Source organism: Rhyacophila brunnea, unplaced genomic scaffold (genome assembly GCF_057557595.1).
Source record: "Rhyacophila brunnea isolate RB1 unplaced genomic scaffold, BYU_Rbru_1.0 scaffold_5, whole genome shotgun sequence".
Lineage (NCBI taxonomy): Eukaryota > Metazoa > Arthropoda > Insecta > Trichoptera > Rhyacophilidae > Rhyacophila > Rhyacophila brunnea.
Window position 1 is genome coordinate 50,409,389 of NW_028233170.1, and position 22,501 is coordinate 50,431,889.

Consider the following 22,501-nt stretch of genomic DNA (forward strand, 5'->3'; position numbering starts at 1 on the left):
GACAAGCAGATTGTAAACAATCTACCGAGAAAAGTTGAAAGCCGGTCTACTTTACATGCTGCACGCTGGCTTCTGGGCCGATATGCGTCTGCAGTAGAGTGATAGTGGCGACCTCCCGGTAACAAAACGAACTACGTCCTGTGAAAATAGTCGCCAGCTTGTGGCTTCTGAGCGAGTGGAAAGTTTTGTGTGTCATTACAATCGCACTAGCTGACTCGCCCGCTTTTAAATTCACCAACAAGCAGCTTGTAAAGTAGCTCAATGTCATCGAGGCTTAACATGTAGTGTATATAGATAGATAGCTTTTTCAGTTGTAACACCACATTATCAAGAATACCTATAGGTACTAAATACTGACTCAAAAATGAATATCATCATACAAATTTCATATGACAATGTTGACATAAATTTTGTGTGACAACTGAAGTGACACTATAAAACCAATAGAACAACTCTATAACGGTCTACCATGTGATAAATTTTTGAAAAGTAAACCGTAACTTACAGGAGCCATAGCTTCAGCCCATTCTCCGTGTCCCCGCTGCAAAGCTTTCACTCTCTCTTGATCAGCGCAAACCTGAACCAAGTCTCCCACTACAAATGCTCCGGCACCCGTTCCTGTGCTTGTGGTGCTTCCACTGACGCTGCACACCTTGAAACGATTTTAAGTATGAATCAATTAATTCAAAACATATGTAAGTATTCCTTTTTGAGGTTAAATGGAGTAGGCATAGTATCACCTTTAATATTGGGTAAATTCGCAGATAAAAACCGGTCGTCATAACTATACATGAAAAGATGATGAGAATATAGAACAGAACATAGTTACGGGGGAGCATAATAAGTATTAGAAACATCTAGTAACGGAAATATGACACATGAAATAATATAATACATTTTTTGTCAGAGTAAACACCAACGGATAGGGTATTTTATTATTATGTATTCCTATGACAAATATTTTATAACTATTTGAATTGGAGTATATTTTTAAAACCTCTGATTATTTATAATTAAACGAAATTTTTAATTTGAATTGGAAATTTTTTTTTTTTTTTTTTGACCATGTCCGATCCTGATAGGATCATATGGGCCTCCACAGAGTGGAGGTTTTGTATTGACAGAATTTGTTTTTTTTTTTTTACGAGAAATGGATGTCAGCCACTTGCTCAACCTATTAGGTCCATACCCTGACACACACAAATTGAAAAACAATATGTGTACTTGCCAGACCCAGGATTCGAACCTGGGACCCACGGCTTTATAGTCCGACGCTTATGCCGCGCGGCCACCGTGGGCGTGGGAATTGGAAATACCTACCTATAACCCTCATTCAAAAAAATTATATCATCGAAGTGTTCGAACGTTCAGGAGACACAAAAAACCGTATTGCCACATGGGCTTGCTTTCGTGAAAGTAAACTCTCATAGTAACAAGATGTTTTTGTTGTCTCTCCATTTCATTGTTCTATCTTAAATCCAAAACAATATTTTTTTAGTAAAGATGATAAATTTTCATTTAAATAATAAACAGAATTTTGACATTCACAAAATGAATAAATAGTTCATTATCATTTTTTTTTCCGGTATATGGACATTTAGCAGATTGAGAGAAAATGATTATACATGTTTGATGAGTGCAACAATTGATAATACCAGCGTATTAAATTTAACTAAAATGGAATTTACAAGATATGTTTACAAGATTGGTATTACGGTTCATACCCTATATTTTTAGAGCATGTAGTAGATTGTGTAGCTTCTATATGGTATTGATTTTAGCAGATCCCAAGAAAAATTTGTAATTGACAATTCATAAATTTTCATAGAAAAATCAATGTGTCCTGTCATTGTGAACAGAATGTGGCAAAAAATCATATTTATTTTAATCGACTCTTCTGCATAATACCGATGACATTTTGTTTGTTTCATTAGATCAGGGATTCCAAACCCTGTCCCCGCGGGGGCAAGTGGTAAGGGCTTGTTCCTACAGACCTATTTGCGCATTTTATAATTTAAAAATAGAAACAAAAATATAATTCCTATTTCGATTAATAAAAATAAATGCTATTGAATTTTTATGTTGGTTGATAATAAATTTATCGTAAATGTTTCATTGAACAAGCAACTAAATCTGTTCATTATATTTAATTATGTTTAAAACTTCATTACAGGGTAGGGTCATAGGAATGGTTAAAAAAATAAAACTAATATTTATTTGAACGAACAAAACACCTCAGACCTACTAGAAAAAATCACATTTGAAAAGAAAATATGGTGCTCGACGGGATTTGAACCTGTATATCAACTGGAATCGCGCCGATATGCTTCAACCAATTAAGCTACCAGCTTCCTACCTAATTGTGATTTATGTGTAGGTACTTACTTTAGTTAAGACAGCAGGATTGAAAGTCCAGCGGTTAGTGCTGGGATAAGACACAACGATATCATGGTCTTCGTCGATGCCCACAACTGTCCCAGTTGTTCCGAGGCATTCGAACATTCCATCCGTCCAGCCGCCATGTCCATGCTGAAGAGACTGCACTATTTCTAACTCCAAGTCCACGTTCACCTGAAAATCAAACACATGTAAAATTAAAATGTGGCAATTTTCATAGTACACTAGCGGTAAGTATAGTCAAAGGGGCGTTATTTCAATCGAAAATGCTGATTTATACACCACCCCATGGTGTGATTTTGATGTCTTATATACATATATACCTATATATTTTATTTACTACATATTCATTAGAATGATAATATAGTATTACATATTGGGTAATTAATACATATTATGCAATATTTACGTTTTTCAATCTATGCGTTGTTTTAGTTTCCAAATTATCGTAAAAATATAATCAAAATCGATCCAAGTACCCCACCTTTAGGGTGAGCAAACATTAAATTAATTATATGTTGTAAATTTAATACAATTTTGTTTTGGCAAAGTTTACTTACCAACTTAAACAACAATCATGTAAAAGGCTTATCATGTAAAATCCTTAAGGTCAAATTACATTGGCAGATTACGTCAGGCCTTATCGTCTGCCACGACTGTCAAACTCTATTTTCTATGGTTTTCAAGGATCGTGTATTCCGTCGTGTGATCCATTCATTATCAAGCGAAGATTGCCGAAAGCGTACGAAAATAGCCGAATACGCGCCTGCTCGCGAGTCATGCAAACGGTCGTTCATTTCATTCTACTGGTCGATTTCAACAACTGAACAACTACAAGATGGCGAAAACTCAAAAAAATATATGGAGTAGCACCGAGGACACAGTCCTCGTCGAATTAATACATGCCAAAGATATAGTGTGGAACGTAAAAAACCTGCTATATTCAATGGCGATCACGCTGTTCTTCAGTTAGCCAACTTTTGACCCAGTGTTTTCGTTTACGGCGAGTCCAGACCGCCTGAGCCAGTTGAAATATACCCATACTCGCTTCGATTGGTTTGGAGATTCAAGCTCGCCCAGTTATTCATGATGTAAATTAACAATAAGCATACAAAACTTTCTATAAATGTCAAACGGCCGCGTAAATTTTAACAGATGCTCGCTAGGTTTGATAGCTCAGTTTTTTTGACGTAAAATTGCGCGGGAATGCGTTCAGTGTAGCCACCAATCTAAGAAATATCTAATTTCCGGTCAACCTATATTTTTAATAATAGCAACACTATGTTTATTTCAAACCAATCAAAAGCAAGGACCAACGTGATTGAATCGTTGCGTGTAATTGCAAATAGTGTTAAAACGTTGGCCACGACGGTTTTTGGATCGGGTTGGGTCTGCGCGTCTGCCAATGTAATTAAGCCATTAGTAAGGCATATCGGGCCTCTAAAAAATTTTGATTATATTGACAGACATTTTAAAAGGAATACAGGAGGACCTCGACTTTCGCACATAATTGGTTCCTGAAAGTGTGTGCGAATGTTAAATGTTCGAAAGTAGAGGGAAGTAAAAAAAAATTAAATTGTGTGTATTTTAAAATATTTATTTATAAGATGTTAAATATAAGATGTTTAAGAGGCGTTTAAGAGACATGTTTAAGTGGGGTTTGCGGGTGTTTCCCTTAAATAGTTATCAAGTGTTAACTGTTTGTCACTCTTCTTTTTCTTAATTTAAATAAAATATTTTAAATGGTAAATTATTAACTTTACAATATTGCACGAAATGTAAAGTGAACCAATCTTTAAATATTAACGCAGTAACCCAGGCTTTTTTATTTGATTACCAAATGACTGAAAGCAATTCTTTATCTTTCCCTTTCAATGCTCTGGGATTCTGGAAGATACGAGGGTGGGTCAATAAGTCCTTAGAAAAGCCGACAGGTGGCGCGACTAGTACTGTAAGCGGTTTGTTTTCATGCAGCGGCACTACCGATTCAGTATGCTGCGAAGTTTCAATCAGATTGGTCGGGTTGTTGTGTGTTTCTCGTACATTTTAAAAAAAAATTTGCTTGTGGAAAATGGAAAAATGGAAAATGGAGAAAATTGAGTTTAGAGCTGTTATTAAACATTTTAATATAAAAGGGTTAACAGCAAAGGAAATAAAAAATGAGTTGGATTTAGTTCACGGCATATCTGCTCCTTCACTTGCAACTATTTATAACTGGTTAAATGAATTTAAACGTGGTCGTACATCAACAAAGGATGAACCACGCTCAGGACGTCCTGTAGAGGTGACTACACCAGAAATGATCAATAAAATCCACGATATGGTGTTAAGTGACCAAAGATTAAAGTTGAGTGAGATAATTGAGGTTACAGGGATCTCAAAAGGTAGCGTCATTTCTATTTTACATGAAAAATTGGGCATGAAAAATATTTCTGCAAGATGGGTGCCGCGTTTGCTCACAGTCGACAATAAACGCAATAGGGTGGTGGCCTCTAAAGCCCTGTTGTCGCTCATGCAACGCAATCCGGATGAATTTTTTCGTCGCTTTGTGACTGTAAATGAAACATGGATACACCACTATACTCCCGAGACGAAAGAACAGTCAAAGCAGTGGATTGCGAAGGCAAACCATGTCCAAAGAAGGCGAAAACCGTAAAATCAGCTGGTAAGGTTATGGCTACTGTATTTTGGGATGCACGTGAAATTATTTTCGTTGACTATTTGGAAAAAGGAAAAACAATAACAGGGGATTATTATGCATCTTTACTGGACCAGCTAAAAAACGAAATTGAAGAAAAACGGCCTCATTTAAACAGGAAAAAAATCCTCTTTCATCAGGACAATGCCCGTGTTCACACATGTTTACGATCAATGGCTAAAATTGAAGAATTGAAGTTCGAATTGGTCGACCACCCACCGTATTCGCCAGATTTAGCCCCCAGTGACTTTTTCCTTTTCCCAAACTTAAAAAAATGACTAAGTGGACAACGTTTTTTTTCAAATGAAGAAGTCATCGATCGGACAAATGCTTATTTTGAGGACCTTCCGAAAACTTATTTTTCTGACGGTTTAAAAAAATTGAGAAACGTCTAACCAAGTGTATTGAGCTCCAAGGAGATTATGTTGAGAAATAAAAAAAAAATACTAAAATAAAAACTGTTTTAATGCTATTTTCTAAGGAATTATTGACCCACCCTCGTAAATTAACATTGGGATCAATTTTAAATCACCAGTTAAGTTTCCATCAAGAAGCAATGTCAATCGGTTTTTAAAAGGTTTATGCCCAGGGGCAAGTGATTCTTCCTTAGATAAGAATGTACGACTAGGCATTTTTTCCAAAATAAACCTGTCTCATCTACATTAAATATTTGGCTAGAGGAATATTCTCCATCTTCAATAATTTTGGATAATGAGGAAATAAATTCTTTTGCAGCATCTTTATCCGCATCAGTCGATTCTCCAGTGAATTTAATATTATGAAAAGAAAACCTCATTTAAAAATTGTTAAAACAACCGCTACTTGCTTGAAAAATTGTGTTAGAATCTTCTTTTAATCCAGCCTTCCAATCTTTGTGCAAACTAAGAGCCTTCGCTTGAATAATTGAAATACTCAGAGGGAAATCTTTTGATGTTGGTCATCGATCCATGATGACAAAGATTTTTCCATTCCATCCATAACTATGCCGTGTCTTTTGAAAACAATCTATAAAGATCACAACATATCGACCATAAGAACGTTCGATTGATGCAAAAGATTCACCGCTATCAGAACGTCTAATAATTTCCATCTTTGTCTCGATCGTGTGAAGTTTATGAGTACTTCATTTCTTTTTGTTCGTATCAACACTGCAGTTTTTCCGTTTCTTATCACTAAACCAATCCTAGCTAGCTCACAAGCAAAGTGACGGGTGTGAGCAGGATGCAAGTGATGCAAGAAATGCACTTGCTTGTGAGCGAGCGAGAGAGAGATATCTTTACCCCACAGCGCGACGTTTTAAAGAAACGATTTTTTTAAATGTGCGAAATAGCGAATTGTGCGATAGTCAAACGTTCGAAAGTCGAGGTCCGCCTGTATGTACAGGCGGACCCCGACTTACGAACGTTCGACTTTCGCACAATTCGCTATTTCGCACATTTAAAAAAAAAGGTTTTTTTAAAACGTCGCGTTGGCCGTGGGGTTAAGATATCCCCTTCTCGCTCGCTCACAAGCAAGTGCATTTCTTGCGTTACTTGCATCCTGCTCGCACTCGTCACTTTGCTTGTGAGCTAGCTAGGATTTAGTCTTGCGCAGGAGCGCGTGCGGGCGTGTTATGTTATGCGTTTTGCTAATTTTATTCATTTGAAATATTTCACCCTAAAGATTTATAAACAAGGGTGAGAAACAGAAAAACTGCATTGTTGATACGAACAAAGAGAAATCAAGGACTTATAAACTTCACACTACGTTCTGATTGCGGTGAATCTTTTTCTTCAATCGGACGTTCGTATGATACAAACAGGTCTACTACGATATGTTCAATTTTGAAAAATAAAAATAAAATTAAGGAATACGTTCAAAATTGTGGGAATATATCTTTAAAGGTTGTTTCCAAAAGACACGGCATAGTCATGGATGAAATGGAAAAATATTTGTCATCATGGATCGACGACCAACATCAAAAAGATGTCCCTCTGAATATTTCAATTATTCAAGCGAAGGCTCTTAGTTTGCACAAAGATTGGAAGGCTAGATTAAAATAAGATTCTAACACGATTTTTCAAGTAAGTAACGATTGGTTTATATTAAATTCACTGGAGAATCGGCTGATTTTTGCGGAGAATTTATTTCCTCATTATCCAAAATTATTGAAGATGGAGAATATTCTTCTAGCCAAATATTTAATGTAGATGCTACAGGCTTATTTTGGAAAAAAATTCCTAGTCGTACATTCTTATCTAAGGAAGAATCAGTTGCCCCTGGGCATAAACCTTCTAAAAACCGATTGACATTGCTTCTTGGTGGAAACTTGGCTGGTGATTTAAAATTGATGCCAATGTTAATTTATCAACCAGAAAATCCCAGGGCATTGAAAGGGAAGGATAAAGAATTGCTTCCAGTAATCAAATAAAGATTAAAAAAAAACTGGGTTTACTGCGTTAATAATAAAAGATTGGTTCACTTTACATTTCGTGCCAGCAGTTAAGCAATATTGTAAAGTTAATAATTTACCATTTAAAATAAGAAAAAGAAGAGTGGCAAACAGTTAACTCTTGATAACTTTTTAAGGGAAACATCCGCAAACCCCACTTAAACATGTCTCTTAAACATCTTATATTTACTTGATAAATACATATTTCAAAATACACACAATTTAATTTTTTTTTTACTTCCCTCTACTTTCGAACATTCAACATTCGCACACCTTTTCAGGAACCAATTATGTGCGAAAGTCGAGGTCCTCCTGTAGTTATAAGCCATTGGTCCAACGCATTGAGCCTTGCTCTGGATCAAAAACACATTAGAAAAGAACATGTATTTTGTTTTTATTTAATACTGAATATACCTACACAAGATTGTTAGAAACAGAAGTTATTGATTCTTTATTCGAATTCATGCCTCCTTGGCAGAGATTGAAGTACCTCAGATAAATGTACTATTACAATAATTAATTCGCATGAATCATAGACGGATCGATAGCTTAAAACATAACATACTTACTTTGCCGGAAAGTGAATGATATGAGTTCGAGTATGTATCTAAAGTTTTCCAAAATTATATATTTTCAACATGTGAATTTGCCAGACTTCGAACCCATGACCCAAATCTTCAAAGGCAGATGTTTTACTATTACTCCTCCCGAGACATAGTTTTTATATGAATGTTCTATTTGAAGTTTAAAAAGTTCTTTGGTTTACAAAAATATTTTTATGGCTCTAAACTGTTATTAACTTTGTTGAAAGCATTCAGATTTTCTTAATCTAATGATTGAGAAAATAATTAAATTATTATTAATTAATAAACATTTTCGAAGCCAGCGTAATATAATAATATATTGTTTCTATCGTTCGGGGGACAATATTACCTGATCACCAATTTGCAGTCCATGAGGCCCACTTCTGCCAGGTCCTAATTCTCCGAGTAGCGGCAAATGCTCTTTATATACCGTTTGGCCTTTTGCATCATTCACCACCTGTAAACAATCATTCAAACATGTATGTGTAGCAATGATAATTAAAACAGTTTATGTAATAATGAATGATTTTTGGTATTTCTAAAACAGATAAGATACCTAGATGATTCGAGGCTTAATCTGAGAAATGATAATATTTTGTGCAATTATTATCAATAAAATATGTGGTAAGTATGATTTCGCAACATCCAAATATGTGATAACATGTGATACATTTGTGACAGTTATACAGTTGGATTCAAAAAATGCTCTGCGCTGAGATGCCATGTGAAAATCCCAAGGGCACCGCAGGCTTAACGAAAAAATAATAATTGCAGACAATCTTAATTCAATGCACTGATGAATGATCACAATAAAAAATTAGTACCTATTTTTCGGTGGCTATTTTCTTCACATGATAAAAAATGTACTTAATTTGCTTTTTCCTCGTCGATACAGTGATATTATTTTGATACAGATACTTAGTTTTCGTAGTTATTACCAGGGCTTCAAACCGTTATTTTCGTTCGTTTCGGTTATAGTTATGGTTCAAGTAAAAAAATATATATATCGATTTGGATCCGTTTTTCATTCCAAAAAAAATATGGGTTTTTCCGGTTTTCAGTTCGAAGCCCTGGTAATTACATATCGATTGACATGAAGAAAAACCTCTTCAATCCGATTCTAATACTGTAGATTGGCGGCACAGAAAAGTTAAATAAAGGTCTCGAATCTGATTCTAAAAGAAAAATTTTCAATTCATATAAATGAATCTTTATGCAAGCTGTTATGAAATGTTGAAGTTTGAAAAAAAAAAAGGGAGCAATTAATTCTTTGCACTTTTTAACACTATAATAGGCTGAGGCCAAATGACATTAGTGTAGTGAATCACATAAACACCCAGGCTTTGAGAAAATCACATAAATGTATTATAACCTCACCAGGTATCGAACCCGGAGCCTCCGGATGAACGTATCCTATCTAAGAAGTGAGTTCACTATCCTATAAGGCAGAGGTTTTTTAACTACTCCAAGTGTTTTACAATATTCTGGAGATAATCTGAATGTGAAATTACGAGTACAAATCTCAGAATTATATTTTATTATAAAAAAAACTGATAGTATATCACAGCTTGGCTATCCTCATCTGAAATAGTTCTCCTGAAAAGTTGCTGTTATTGGGTATATTCTTGATACATAGGATGAAAGATTAATTCTTTTAATTATTAATTGATTGTCTCACTTTAAGGTCAGCCATTCCCTCGAATCCAACCCTGTACAAATTTTTGGCACCGTTGTCCCACACAACATATGCAGCAGAGCGTGGGCTGGCGGCCGACCAATCTTGGACTTCATTAACTTTCCCCCTTCGTCCGTTTCCGCCATCCTGATCTTCCCATTGCCAATCAACCTGAAATTTATAGCAATAAAATAAACTAAACAGCCATACATATTAGTTATTATAACAACTGAAAGTTGCGGGGCCAATTCTTGGTTTTTTTTGCTTTGCCTGTTATTTTTATCTGTTAGTATATGTCCAAATACCCCATAGGTAAAACAATGTCATACTTGCAAACCTCAACATTTTTAGTAGAGGCGAAAAACTAAATCCTGTCATTGTCTCTTACCAATTGTTTATTTCTAATTGAATATTTCTGATTTCTTCAGTCCGGTATAAAGTCATACTCACTTCCGATAACAGCTTATTTGACCAAGAATGTTTAACAAACTGTAATCCATTTTTCTTTAAATACAATATTTTTTAATCATCTCTACAATCCAATATTAATCACAGCCAGTTCTTGAAGAGGTTTCTTCCCAAACAGAAAAACATCGTAAGAATTAGCTGAACGCAGAACAGTGTTCACAACTTATTACAGGGTTCACGACTTCAGAAGCAGACAGTAAATATAATTACTACATCATAGAATCCCTAGATATGGATATAAAAATATTGTAAATTACAATTTGTGCACAATTTACCCCTCTAACAACACGGGCTCCCGGAAATATTCCTCGGACAGCTTGCTTTTTGCTTTTCCGACGTGGTTCTACGAGGCTACGCTGGGCTCCTGGAGCACTTATACGGTAGAAACGATGACGCAGTTGATGTTTATCTCCATGATAACAAACCGAACACAAGTCGTAATTGGCGCACTCTCCGCACTTCCAACGAATTCCTGGAAAACGATTGATAGTAATATATTATACTATCTCTTAAGAATATCATAATCAGGACCATTCTACATTGTCACAAAGATCCAAATGACCTGCTGTCTTCCTGTGAGAATAATATCTTTTATTTTTAAGGCACAAAGCGATTGGACCGCACCATCTATAACATCCAAATTCCAAAACATTAACTTTAACTCAATTAAATGCAGCAATAATATTATGTAAATTAATTCATGAAATATAATGCGACTGGTTGACGTGTCAAGTCAAGTTATAAGAAACAACATCTGCTTTTTGACAAGACCATATACTACCGAATGTTGTAGATAAGCATAGACAATGAGCGATAGTCATACATTTGAAACATAGAGCTTAGAATATTGATAGCCACATGGCGCCATTGTCTAAAGCGATTATATTGATGTTTTTTATATATTATTTAAGATAATTATAGTTTGGTACATTTCGCTTATTTTCACCAGAGTTAGCAATGGAATCGGAACCAGACCCTAAGAACCCTTTAATTCTTTTGAAACCGGGACTGGAACTCTTGATTTCAAAACTAGATAACCCTGAACCAAAATCACATTAAAAATATTGCGGTTCTGAGGATTCCATCGCTTTTTTTAAATTTTGTCATTATTTTTGGTCATTGATATCCGATAAAATGTTTTAAAAAACTTTTTTACTAATTCATTTGAATACTTTTCTACAAATTGTGGTGTCAATATTATGCCTCCCCTAGTAAAGATATAGGTGTTGAAAAAAAATATGGACATCAAATTTTTAAGGTTTTATATTAAAATACACTATTCATCAAGTTTGTTAAGTAAACATGAGTTGTAAAAATTCTGCTTTTCCTAGATTACATTTGCATTATAATGTGAATGTTTTATTTCAGTACAAGTGAAACATACTGTTTTAAATTACATAATTTTAATTACCGAATATTGGCTGCTGGCGGCAGGTATCACACATTGTGCCATCATGCTTGACACCAGTGGGGGCGCTATCCAGTATTCGCAGATCGTAAGCTCCTGAACAGCGATAGTTAGCAGCTGTTCCATTATCCCACACAACAACGACTTCTTCGGGAGACTCGAAGTTTCTTACTGTTCCAACGTGACCCTCGCCGCCGTCCTATTAAAAATATATTGTTTGTTTACTTGACACTTTTATATTAGTTTATACCTTAAAAAATAAATTTATGACGTCATGTCAATGTCCTTTTCATCACAAAATAACTCTTGATAAACAAGTATAATTTTAAAGAAGATATTTTAGTGTGATTGTTGTCAATTTAAAAACTTGCAGCATAACAAAGTTTGAAACCTAACCTGTTTGCCCCATTTCCAATCGGGGCCTCTTATAACTCGAGCACCGACACCTTCCATCATAAAGCGTGTGGCTCTCGTGGCCGATGATGGACCGGTTGCATTGGCATTCTCCATCTCTAGCTGACAAAAATATCAGACAAAAGTTTATACTATCAACTTCACTACTTTTGACAACTCAATTGACAGAAAAACACCTTCTAGTAATGTTGCCCTCTCTATTGTCTATATGTCAAAAATAGTATTGTTGCCTCATAATTATTTATAGTTTACTCTTACCTGTTTGCGGTCTAGCATTAGTTTTATATTGGTTACTTGTTACCAGAATAATGAAATTCTCGTAACTTTGCGTGGATTATTTTTTTTCTTTACAACAAGTTGACAACTGAAATGCAATATTTTCGTTTTACACCCCTAAGGAAATGTTTCAAAAAAATAATATTTTTCGTAGGTAGTAGGTATAGGTACAAATTATTGTTCAGGTTTAAAATTAAAATAGAATGTCCATAATATACATATGACTAGGTAGGTAGGTCAGAAAACTAGAACTGAAACCTGGTATCGGGTTTCTGATTTTTGATTTGATGTGTATGTTTTTTTATAAAAATTATAGGTACATGTCGTCACTTTAGAATAATAAGGTATCATCTGGCATTTTGGTCAATTTTGAGTTTTTGGTACCAAAATTCTTATAAAAATTTTCTCTTTAAAACTGTGTTACAAGATTAAAAAATCTTTATGGTTTATGACATAGCAGGGCACCAAAGTTCTATATACTACTGGTAACTTGTTTTGGAACAACATGGTTCCATTTAAAATTTGTAAGCAACTATGGACCATTTGCTGTAAAAATAATAATTTTGGAGCAATATGGTTTCATTTCCGTTCAGCTATCAAACAAGTACGTTTCTCTCAAATATTCGCGCTCCGTTTTTCATCAATTTAATAAAAATAACATAAAGATGAGCAATAATTTAAGTAAAAGGGGTATTGTGGACATTTTAGAGGATGATAATACATGCTTTGATGACGAATATACCTCAACAACCTACAATATCATTGATTTAAATACAAGGTAGGTAACTTTAAAGTTATGTTTCATTTTTGTTATTCATGTACTTATTGCAATAATTATTCTATTTTCTTTCAAATTTAATGTAAGTACTTAATTCTATTATCTATTTATTTTCAGCAACAATCTTGAAGATAATTTATATTTTGAATAATATAAATTATCTTAAAGTTATACTGTCTGATGACATTACAATTGATCAGAATTTTGGGTATGTTTCTTTTCACATACTAGGTACCTACTTAATTTATTTGTTATTCTTTCATATTTTTTTAAATTTGACATTACATCTGAATAATTGGTTTCCATAATACGTCATAATAATATATATATATTCTCCTTTTTATTATTCAGGGATGTGGAAGTACTTGTTAGTTACAGAGTATGTTTTTTGCGAATAAAACATTGAATATGTTGGCTTATACTGGCTTTTATGGCGAATACATAATAATAGTTGCAACAGCTCTTTTCATAAACTACTTATTTAATTATTAATTCATGAATCACTGCATTAACAATAATTAAAAATTAAGTTATTTGAGAGGTTTTATAATAGGTAATAGGTAGTTTTATGAAAATATTTTTTATGCCAGTACTGCCGTACTAAGCATAGAGACCGTATCTGCATTTAAGGCAAGTGGGAGATCTGAGCTTTCATATTATTTTATTTTTCCTGCTAAAACTGGGGAATTTTTTATTTATTTTATTTGCCTTTAATAATTAATTTTGGTTTAAGATTTGTTTACATACCGTAAAAATTTGATTTGTGTCATTATAATTATTAATATTATGTATTGATATTAGCCGTATATATGTCAGATACGGCTAATATCCCTTAGTAAATGATAGTTACAACCAAATCGCTTAGTATTTATCGAGTTTTTTTCTCAAACTCCGTAGATACGGCTATTAAAACCCTTGATTTCTCCGTAACTATAGTAGTTACAGCTTGGATTTATTCGCCCATCTTATACAAAAACTCTGCAGAATCTAAATATCTAAAAACATGAAAATACCTAAATACGTCAGTTACGGCCTATGTGCTTAGTACGGCAGTATAGCTTATCATAAAAACTTTTTTTTTCAGAGTTGTGAAGTTATGTGAATAGACTGGAGAGTTTATCATGGATCATACGGATTCTAACAACAAAAACCTCGAAAGTGAAGATTTTCTGGCCATTACAGACGTCGACACTACAGCTGTTATTAATGATAATGAAGAAAATTCAATTGTTAACAGGTGTAGAAAACGCTCAAGAAAATCTGAGTCTTGGTTAAGAAATACAAGACAGAAGCATCAAGCTGGGGAAGGTTACGTCAACGGAAAAGGCAAATATGTTTTCCCCAAAAATATTGTCAGTAGGAAAGATTGTTTAACTAAATGCAAATTTAATTGCTCCTAACTAATATCAAATGAGGAACGACAGGCACAGTTTCAGTCGTATTACTCATTGACTCAAAATGAGAAATATATTTTTATTTCAAAAACCACCACAAGAAATAATATTAACAGACTGAACTACCAGAATATTGACAGATGGCCTAAGAGAAAAAAATCTTTTTAATTTTGTTTTTTTGTGAAAGGAATTGAAATACGTGTTTGTAAACCATTTTATTTGGGTACATTGTGCATTTTACAAAAGCCAGTGTACAATGTATACCTTAAAATGAATATAGAGACGAACGTTCTCGAGCCTGATGGAAGGGGTAACAAAAAATTACCTAGTAAAATTTCGCATGAGCAGAAAGTCTTCGTTAGAAGTCACATAAATTCATTTCCTCGCGTTAGCTCTCACTACTGCAGGGCAAAAACTGCCAAAGTATATTGAAGTGCCGACTTGAATATAAATAAAATGTTCGAGCTAGTATATCAAGAAGAGTGTACTCAATCGAAAAGGACTGCAGTAAAATGGTCCATGTACAGATATTTATTTGTTACTTAATTCAATTTAGATTTCCATTTTCCAAAGAATGATCGGTGTGACCTGTGTGAGCTCCACAAAGATGACACTGTTGTAAAAAATCTCTCAGCAACTACGTATTTATGAAGAACACAAAATGCAAAAACAGCTGATGCGTGGAGAAAAGAAAGATTATAAAGACAACAATATTCTAGTAACTTTTGATTTGCAAAATGTAATAACGTGCCCCAAGTCAGGAATCGGGTCATTTTATTACAAACGAAAACTCAATTTATACAATTTGACAGCACTTTATACGCCTACTAAAAAAAAGTAATGTGCGTTATGGACAGAAGCCACATTGGAAAGAACTGGTAACGACCTTGCCAATGCGTTGAGGGTTATTTTGGACCGTATTGTCGAAGAAAATGAAGTAACCGAACTTATTACATGGAGTGATTAAAATAAATGTGTTTCTCAAAATAGGAATAGTTTTATCGGATATTGCTTGTTAGATTTTCTTAAAAGCAATTCACAGATTTAAAAAAAACAATGAAATATTCGACCCCTAATACAGTAGATTCACGGATTGGAGGCATTTAAAAAAATGTGGAATTTTATTCGCCCCTAAGATTTATTCAAATTTTAAAAGCTGCGAATAAAAAAAATCCATATACCTAGGATTATTCAAATGCAACCATATCATTTTTTGGATTTTGGTACTTGTGCCAAAATACTTAATTATAAAAGTACTTATACCATTTTCCAAAGTTTGAGCCCTTGAATTTTCTCAGTTCTATTTTCAAGTTGGCTATAAAATATCTTTTAATGAATTGGATAACGTTAAAACCAATATGAAAGCAGAAAAACCAGCAAGAAGGCAAAATTCTGCACAAATCAGTAGAATAGCAGTTGTTGTTTGAAAATAATGACCATGATAGAAAGTACCAACCTTATAAAGCCTAAGTTTGAAGTGTGACGACGCTACGTCGTTCAGTAATTATAATTATTTGTCAGCCATCAACAGTGAACGCTCTCAGTGAATTTGTAAACATGGAAAAAATTGGTCAGAGTTATGTAATACAATACTTTCATTTGAAAGGCTTCAGTCCAACCAATATCAAAGCGGCGCTAAATTCTACTCTGGGGGTGTCTGCTCCTTTGTTTACAACAGTAACATATTGGGTGGCTGAATTTAAACGAGGCTGTACGAGCTGCCAAGACGAACATCGCAGTGGTCGACCAAATGAGGTGACCAGGCCAGAAATGGCGATGAAAACCCACAAAATGGTATTGGATGAACGTCGACTGAATTTTCGGAAGCTAGTAGATATGGTAGACATTTCAAAAAGTGCTGTACATCATACGTTGATTGAAAATTTGGACATAAGAAAGCTGTACGCAAGGTGGGTGCCGCGATTACTCACAATGGAACAAAAACAGCATCGTGAGGATGTTTCAATCGAGTGTTTGGCGAAGTTTCACAGCAATAAAGCAGAGCTTTTGCGTCTATTCATAACCATGGATGAAACATGGATCCATCACTTCACACTGAGATGAAAAAACAGTCAAAACAATCGACTGAAAGGGGAGAATCGGCTCCAAAGAAGGCGAAGACAGTTCCATCTGCAGGCAAGGTGATGGCGTCAGTTTTTTGGTTTGCGCGTGGGATAATTTTCATTGATTATCTTCAGAATGCAAACTTATTACAGCGTTTGAGTGATGAAATCAAGAAAAAAAACAACCATATTTGGCGAAAAAGAAAGTTTCGTTTCATCAGGACAATTCGTCAGTTCACACATCCGTTATCGCGATGGCCAAAATCAATGAATTAAAGTTCGAATTGCTTCCTCACGCACCCTATTCGCCAAATTTAGCCCCCTCGGATTACTTTCCGTTTCCAAACTTGAAAAAATGGCTCGGTGGTAAAAGATTTGCTACCAATGAAGAGGTGGAGTCTGCGGTTGATGGCTATTTTGAGGAGCTTGACGATTCTCACTATAAACAGGGTATCGAAGCTATTGAACATCGCTGGGAAAAGTGTATCGACCTAAAGTCCTAAAAGAAGACTACGTAGAGAATAATAAAAATATTTTTTCCCAAATTTTTTCTGTTTTCTTTGTTAGGTCGGGTACTTCTGGGACTACCCTCGTATCCACGCACTTTATCCGGTTCCTAAGATTTTGCCATCTAAATGAAATTTATCCAAAGAAAAAATACAATCAATGATGGAGATGATGAAACTAATGCCTGTAAATGATCAATCCTATAAAGCTCATTTACACATTACATAACTACTATGAAACTGTTTATATTTTATTGTTGTACTTATACCTTTCTGTCATTTTATAAACTACCTATTAATACCTAGGTATAGTTCTAAATATCAATATTTTGCTACATTTTTTTATACTTACCACCTGTTATTTCATAAACTACGTAACTATTAAAAACGTATTCGAAAACGACCGGACCTAAACCATCGGTTATCGAACCTGTTCCGGTAATATATAATGATTTGGATATAACCATCACAGATGATTCGGACAATCTACCACCTTTAGTCGTTGAGTACAATTGTGTCGACGAAGACATCCAGAGCTATATGCCTTCTGGCAGACGCATCGTCGACATTGGATACCTGTTTAAACAGATGGAACAAGTCTTTAGTCATCCGTTAAAATGCACTGGAGGAAAAATGGTCCTAAAAAGAGAAACAAGAGACGGTATTAAGTCAACATTGCATTTTGAATGCAGGTGTTGTGAGAAAACAGCGTCAGTATTAACTGAACCCCAAACGTCTACGATTAATACATCATTTGTTTGGGGATCTTTAAATATCGGGATTGGTTACAGTCAGGCACAGGAATTATGCGGTATTGTGGGAATTCCATTCATGTCTTCGGGAACGTTCCAAAGGCATGAAAAAAAAGTTGGCCAGTCATGGAAAACTCATTTGTGTGATCAAATGTCGAAGGATATAGAGATCGAGAGACAGTTGGCTATAGAAAATAATGAAATTGATGAAAAACACCCCTATATAACGGTCATTGTTGACGGAGGTTGGTCAAGAAGGAGTTATGGCCATAGTTTTTCTGCCAAATCCGGAGTGGCATGCATCATCGGAAAACGAACAGGAAAACTTCTTTACCTAGGTGTTAAGAACAAATATTGCCACATTTGTACCATCGCAGCCAATGAAAAAAAACCAGCTAAGAAACATGAGTGTAATATATCTTTTTCTGGACCATCGACAGGCATGGAGCAAACCATTGTAGTTGAGGGACTAAATTATATTTTTGCAAACATCAAGTATGGGTAAAATTTTTAATAGGGGATGGTGATTCAAGTGTATTTGCTAGGGTGCGTGAGAGAGCACCGTTTGGGTATAAAATTAAAAAAATGGAATGCGCGAATCACATGGTCAAATGCTACACTAGCAAACTTTATACGATGGTTAATAACGTGAAATACGATACGAAAAGCCGAAGCTTATTGCGGAAGGAGATTAAACGTCTCAAAAGTGCTGCACGATGCGCTATAAAACGATGCGAAGGCAATATCACTCAGTTAAAGTTGGATTTGAAAAATGGACCCAATCATGTATTTGGCGAACACTCTGAGTGCCGTGCAGATTACTGCAAGAAGACACATCCTGATGTAAACAATGTACCATATTTGGAAAAATCTTTGATGATGAAAGGTATACGCCTCCATCTAGACGGAATAATTCAAAAAGCTGATAGACTGGTAACGAATGTTACCACAAACTCGGCAGAAAATTATATGTCATTGGTGAGCAAATTGACAGGTGGAAAAAGAGTTGATTTCTCCAGAGGCAGTAGTTATAAGGGTAGATGTTATGGTGCTGGACTAGCTCATTCGCTGGGGTCAGCACATATTTTAGGTATGCATAAAAATATAACCGGTATGTCTCCTAGTCAAATAATTAAAAGTGTTGTTATTAGTCGGCTAAAACGTCAAAATCGTCTTAAGGCGAGACGTTTAGATTTCACTTCCAGGTATAAAAAACCAACTGTCCCTGTAAGCAACCAAGCTGACTGTGAATATGGCCCGCATGCTGCCGATTCAGATATGCCACAGTTGGACTTACAGGAGAAAATTAAAGAAATTATGGAATCTTTACAGGCTGGGGTTTCTTGCGATACAGATTGTAAGCAATTGCAGTTGGCGACAGTAGGGCAAAGTGAAAATTATTTGTGGATTGATGCCAGGCATAAACGTTTGACAGCATCTAAGTTTGGGAATATTTTCAAAATGAGAAATACGACACCACGGCATAATACTGTTAAAAATATGCTTTTCCCAAGTGATATTGTGACAAAGGATATAATGTATGGCAGGAAGAATGAACGCACTGCTATTGCCTTATATGAAGCAAAAAACAAAGTCACTGTTATGCCTTGTGGTCTTTTTGTAAGAACGGAATTCCCATTTTTAGGAGCAAGCCCCGACGGTTTAATTGGGGAAAATGGGTTGATTGAAGTTAAATGTCTTCCGTCCATCGGTTCCAAACCAATTTTATGCCGGCGCTCCATTGGCACGCAAGTCAGACAATTTACAGTCTTCGGACTTTTTTTTCGCGTGGAGCACCCCAGGTCTGCGGACTTTTTAATCCGCAGACCAGGCTCGTTGGATTTCAAACATGTTTGATATTTTACTCGCCGAGCCGCTGAAATTCGTACGTTCACCACGCTTTACCGTCACATTATTTATATCTATGCCGACGGACGACAGCGCCATCAACTGTCATTCAAAGTGTTCGGACATCTCACATCGATAACAACAATGGTAGATCTACGAGTGCATTCGAAAAGTTTCTTGGAAGATTTTATTAGTTGTTTTAAAGACAACCCATCGTTGTGGAAGACGACCAGCCCACTATACAAGAATCGTGATGCCAAGTCCTTGGCGTATGCGGAACTTTTGGAGATTTTAATCAAGGTGGAGCCGCAGGCAAGGGTCGACGATGTTAAAAAGAAAATACAGACATTGAGGTCGGGTTACAGAAAGGAGAGAAATAAAGTAAGGACATCATATCGAAGCGGAGCCGGCACAGACGCAGTTTATCTACCCAAACTGTGGTACTATAAAAATTTGGAGTTCTTGAACGACCAAATGGAAGGTACGTAGGAATGCTTTAAAGCTATTTATTATACACGTGCAGATTTTGAAATTGTCGTACCTAGCTCTGAAAGTGACATCGCATTAGATTAGCTACTATTAAGCAATTAAAACATACAGCTATGAATCATTTCTAGTCACAATAAAATTTCTTATTCTTTGCCGAGGTAGGTAATAAATAATAATAATATATAGGTACGAGGGAATGCTTTAAAGCTATTTATTATACACGTGCAGACTATGACATTGTCGTATCTCTGAAAGTGACATCGCATTAGATTAGCTACTATTAAGCAATTAAAACATACAGCTATGAATCATTTCTAGTCACAATAAAATTATTTATTCTTTGCTGAGGTAGGTAAGAAATAATAATATATAGGTACGATCATGGCGGTGGAAGCGCGGCTTATTGAGTCGTGGTCGGGTCCCAGGTTCAAATCCTGGGTCTGACAAGTACACATTGAATTTCAATTTGTGTATGAGTCAGAGTATGGACCTAATATGTTGAGCAAGTGGCTGACATCCATTTCTCGTAAAAACAAAATCTGTCAATACAAACCTCCACTCCGTGGAGGTCCATATTATGATCGGACATGGTCGAAAGAAGAAGAAAAGAAATGATCATAAAATCAAAAATCGCTCGAGTTAGGTTCCTTCAGAGACAATCAATAAATCGTCAATCATCAATCAAAACTAATGGTACAGTTTGGTTATGAGGAATACAGCGGAAAACACATTTTGAAAATACCCGATATACTGGATTACACCAATTATACCAATATCAATATTAACCGTATGAAGGAATGGGTACTTAGGGGAGAGATAATAAAAAACAAGTTTGAGTATTATGTTGTATTTTAACAATTTACATTTTGTTTTACAGAATCGAGCTCAATATCCAGCATGGTGGACGATTTGGAAAACATGTCTCCTGATGAGAGTTACTCCAACTCGTTAAACAACGAATATTGTATTGAGGTAAAACATTTTAACTAAATTGTTACATTGGTTTAATTTATCTATTGCTTATCATACTTTCTTGCCATGTGACAGCCCCGATAGTATTAAAATATTTTTTTGGTGCAGGTATTTTTAATCTGCCTTCGTCTAAACGTTTGAAAAAATCAGATTTTCTCAGTACGCCTCCATCAGAAATACGTCCATTTGTTCCAACATCAACATAAATAAATTCATAATTAGCATTTGCAATCGCCATCAAAACAATGCTGTGGAAATGTTTGTAATTATAAAAGTGGGAGCCGGCGCCTGCAGGTGGCACGATTGCAATGTGTTTCCCATCAACTGCGCCCAGGCAATTTGGAAATTGCCATTTACTATTAAATTCTTCTGCAATCGTCTCCATTTCTTCGTGCGTATCAGGGAACTGCAACAAAAAATAATCAACATTTTATTTACAGATAGAATATTCGCCTTCAACATCCACGTTGTCGACTACTCCAAGGTCGAATCTCAATAGAGCACCAGAACCCCCATCGTTCAAACGAAAAAAATCGAATGATAGCGCCAACAAAGTGTTAGAATTAATCACCGACAAACTAAGCAAGACTGAAGATGAATTTGATGTTTTTGGCAAAATGATGGCCATGAAACTACGATCGATGTCACAGGGACAAAGATTGCTGGCCGAGAAGCTGATGCATGAAGTTGCCTTTATGGGACAAAGTGACAAAATAATGCCAGCAACTACTGTTCATACTCAACCAGTTTATCGTATATTAAGCAAAAATGTACAAAAGCCGGTATAATAAATTAATGTTTTTTGTATGAATAAATATCTTGTAAAAATATTTGTTTTTTTGTTTGTTTTTATGCCTATAAACCTTAGCTTAAGCGATACAACAAATGGTAAGTATTTGAGCTATGTTAGCAAACCTATATTATTATGTGGCCTCATTTAGAAATCAAATTCCATGCTTGCTTTTCGAAGAATATGACTAGTATTACAATACATTCAACAGGAATAATTAAGCAGCTTGCTTACAGCCTATATGGAGAGTCCTGGCTAGGTACAGCATTCTAATGGTCTATTGAATATTTAGCATGTCAACGATGGCCTTATTTGTGACTATATATATACCTATCTCAAATGCATATTGTCTGCCATTCTTATGATGTTGCCGTCTATGATTTATATAGGTAAAACAATCCACTAAACGTTCACTTTATAAGACCAACCAATGTCTACTTGTTAATGATATATTTGTAAATTTGCCCAACTTTATTAGATGACGTATAATATAATACACACCTTGAAATATTCTCCTTTCAAAACGTCAATGATGACTTGGCAAGTTTCGGGAATTAT

The 22,501-nt window shown here is 35.2% G+C and overlaps 1 protein-coding gene across 3 annotated transcripts in view; it reads right to left on the reverse strand.

The window, feature by feature from the left end:
- The window catches only part of mib1 (E3 ubiquitin-protein ligase mind bomb 1), an 817,691-nt gene extending 805,432 nt beyond the window's left edge, over positions 1–12,259 (reverse strand). For 2 of the 3 annotated variants that reach the window (XR_015071583.1, XM_085955264.1), the window contains exons 1-7: positions 12,058–12,259; positions 11,665–11,860; positions 10,529–10,725; positions 9,789–9,956; positions 8,460–8,567; positions 2,386–2,571; positions 506–652 (exon numbers count right to left, since the gene is read on the reverse strand). Coding sequence is in view for 2 of the 3 variants with exons in the window: in XM_085955264.1 (XP_085811390.1) it covers positions 506–652; positions 2,386–2,571; positions 8,460–8,567; positions 9,789–9,956; positions 10,529–10,725; positions 11,665–11,860; positions 12,058–12,171 (1,116 nt within the window). In the remaining variant the exon portion in view is untranslated. The remainder of the gene's footprint in view (positions 1–505; positions 653–2,385; positions 2,572–8,459; positions 8,568–9,788; positions 9,957–10,528; positions 10,726–11,664; positions 11,861–12,057) is intronic. The other variant, XM_085955263.1, reaches the window with a different exon arrangement.
- Between the last annotated feature and the right edge of the window lie 10,242 nt (positions 12,260–22,501).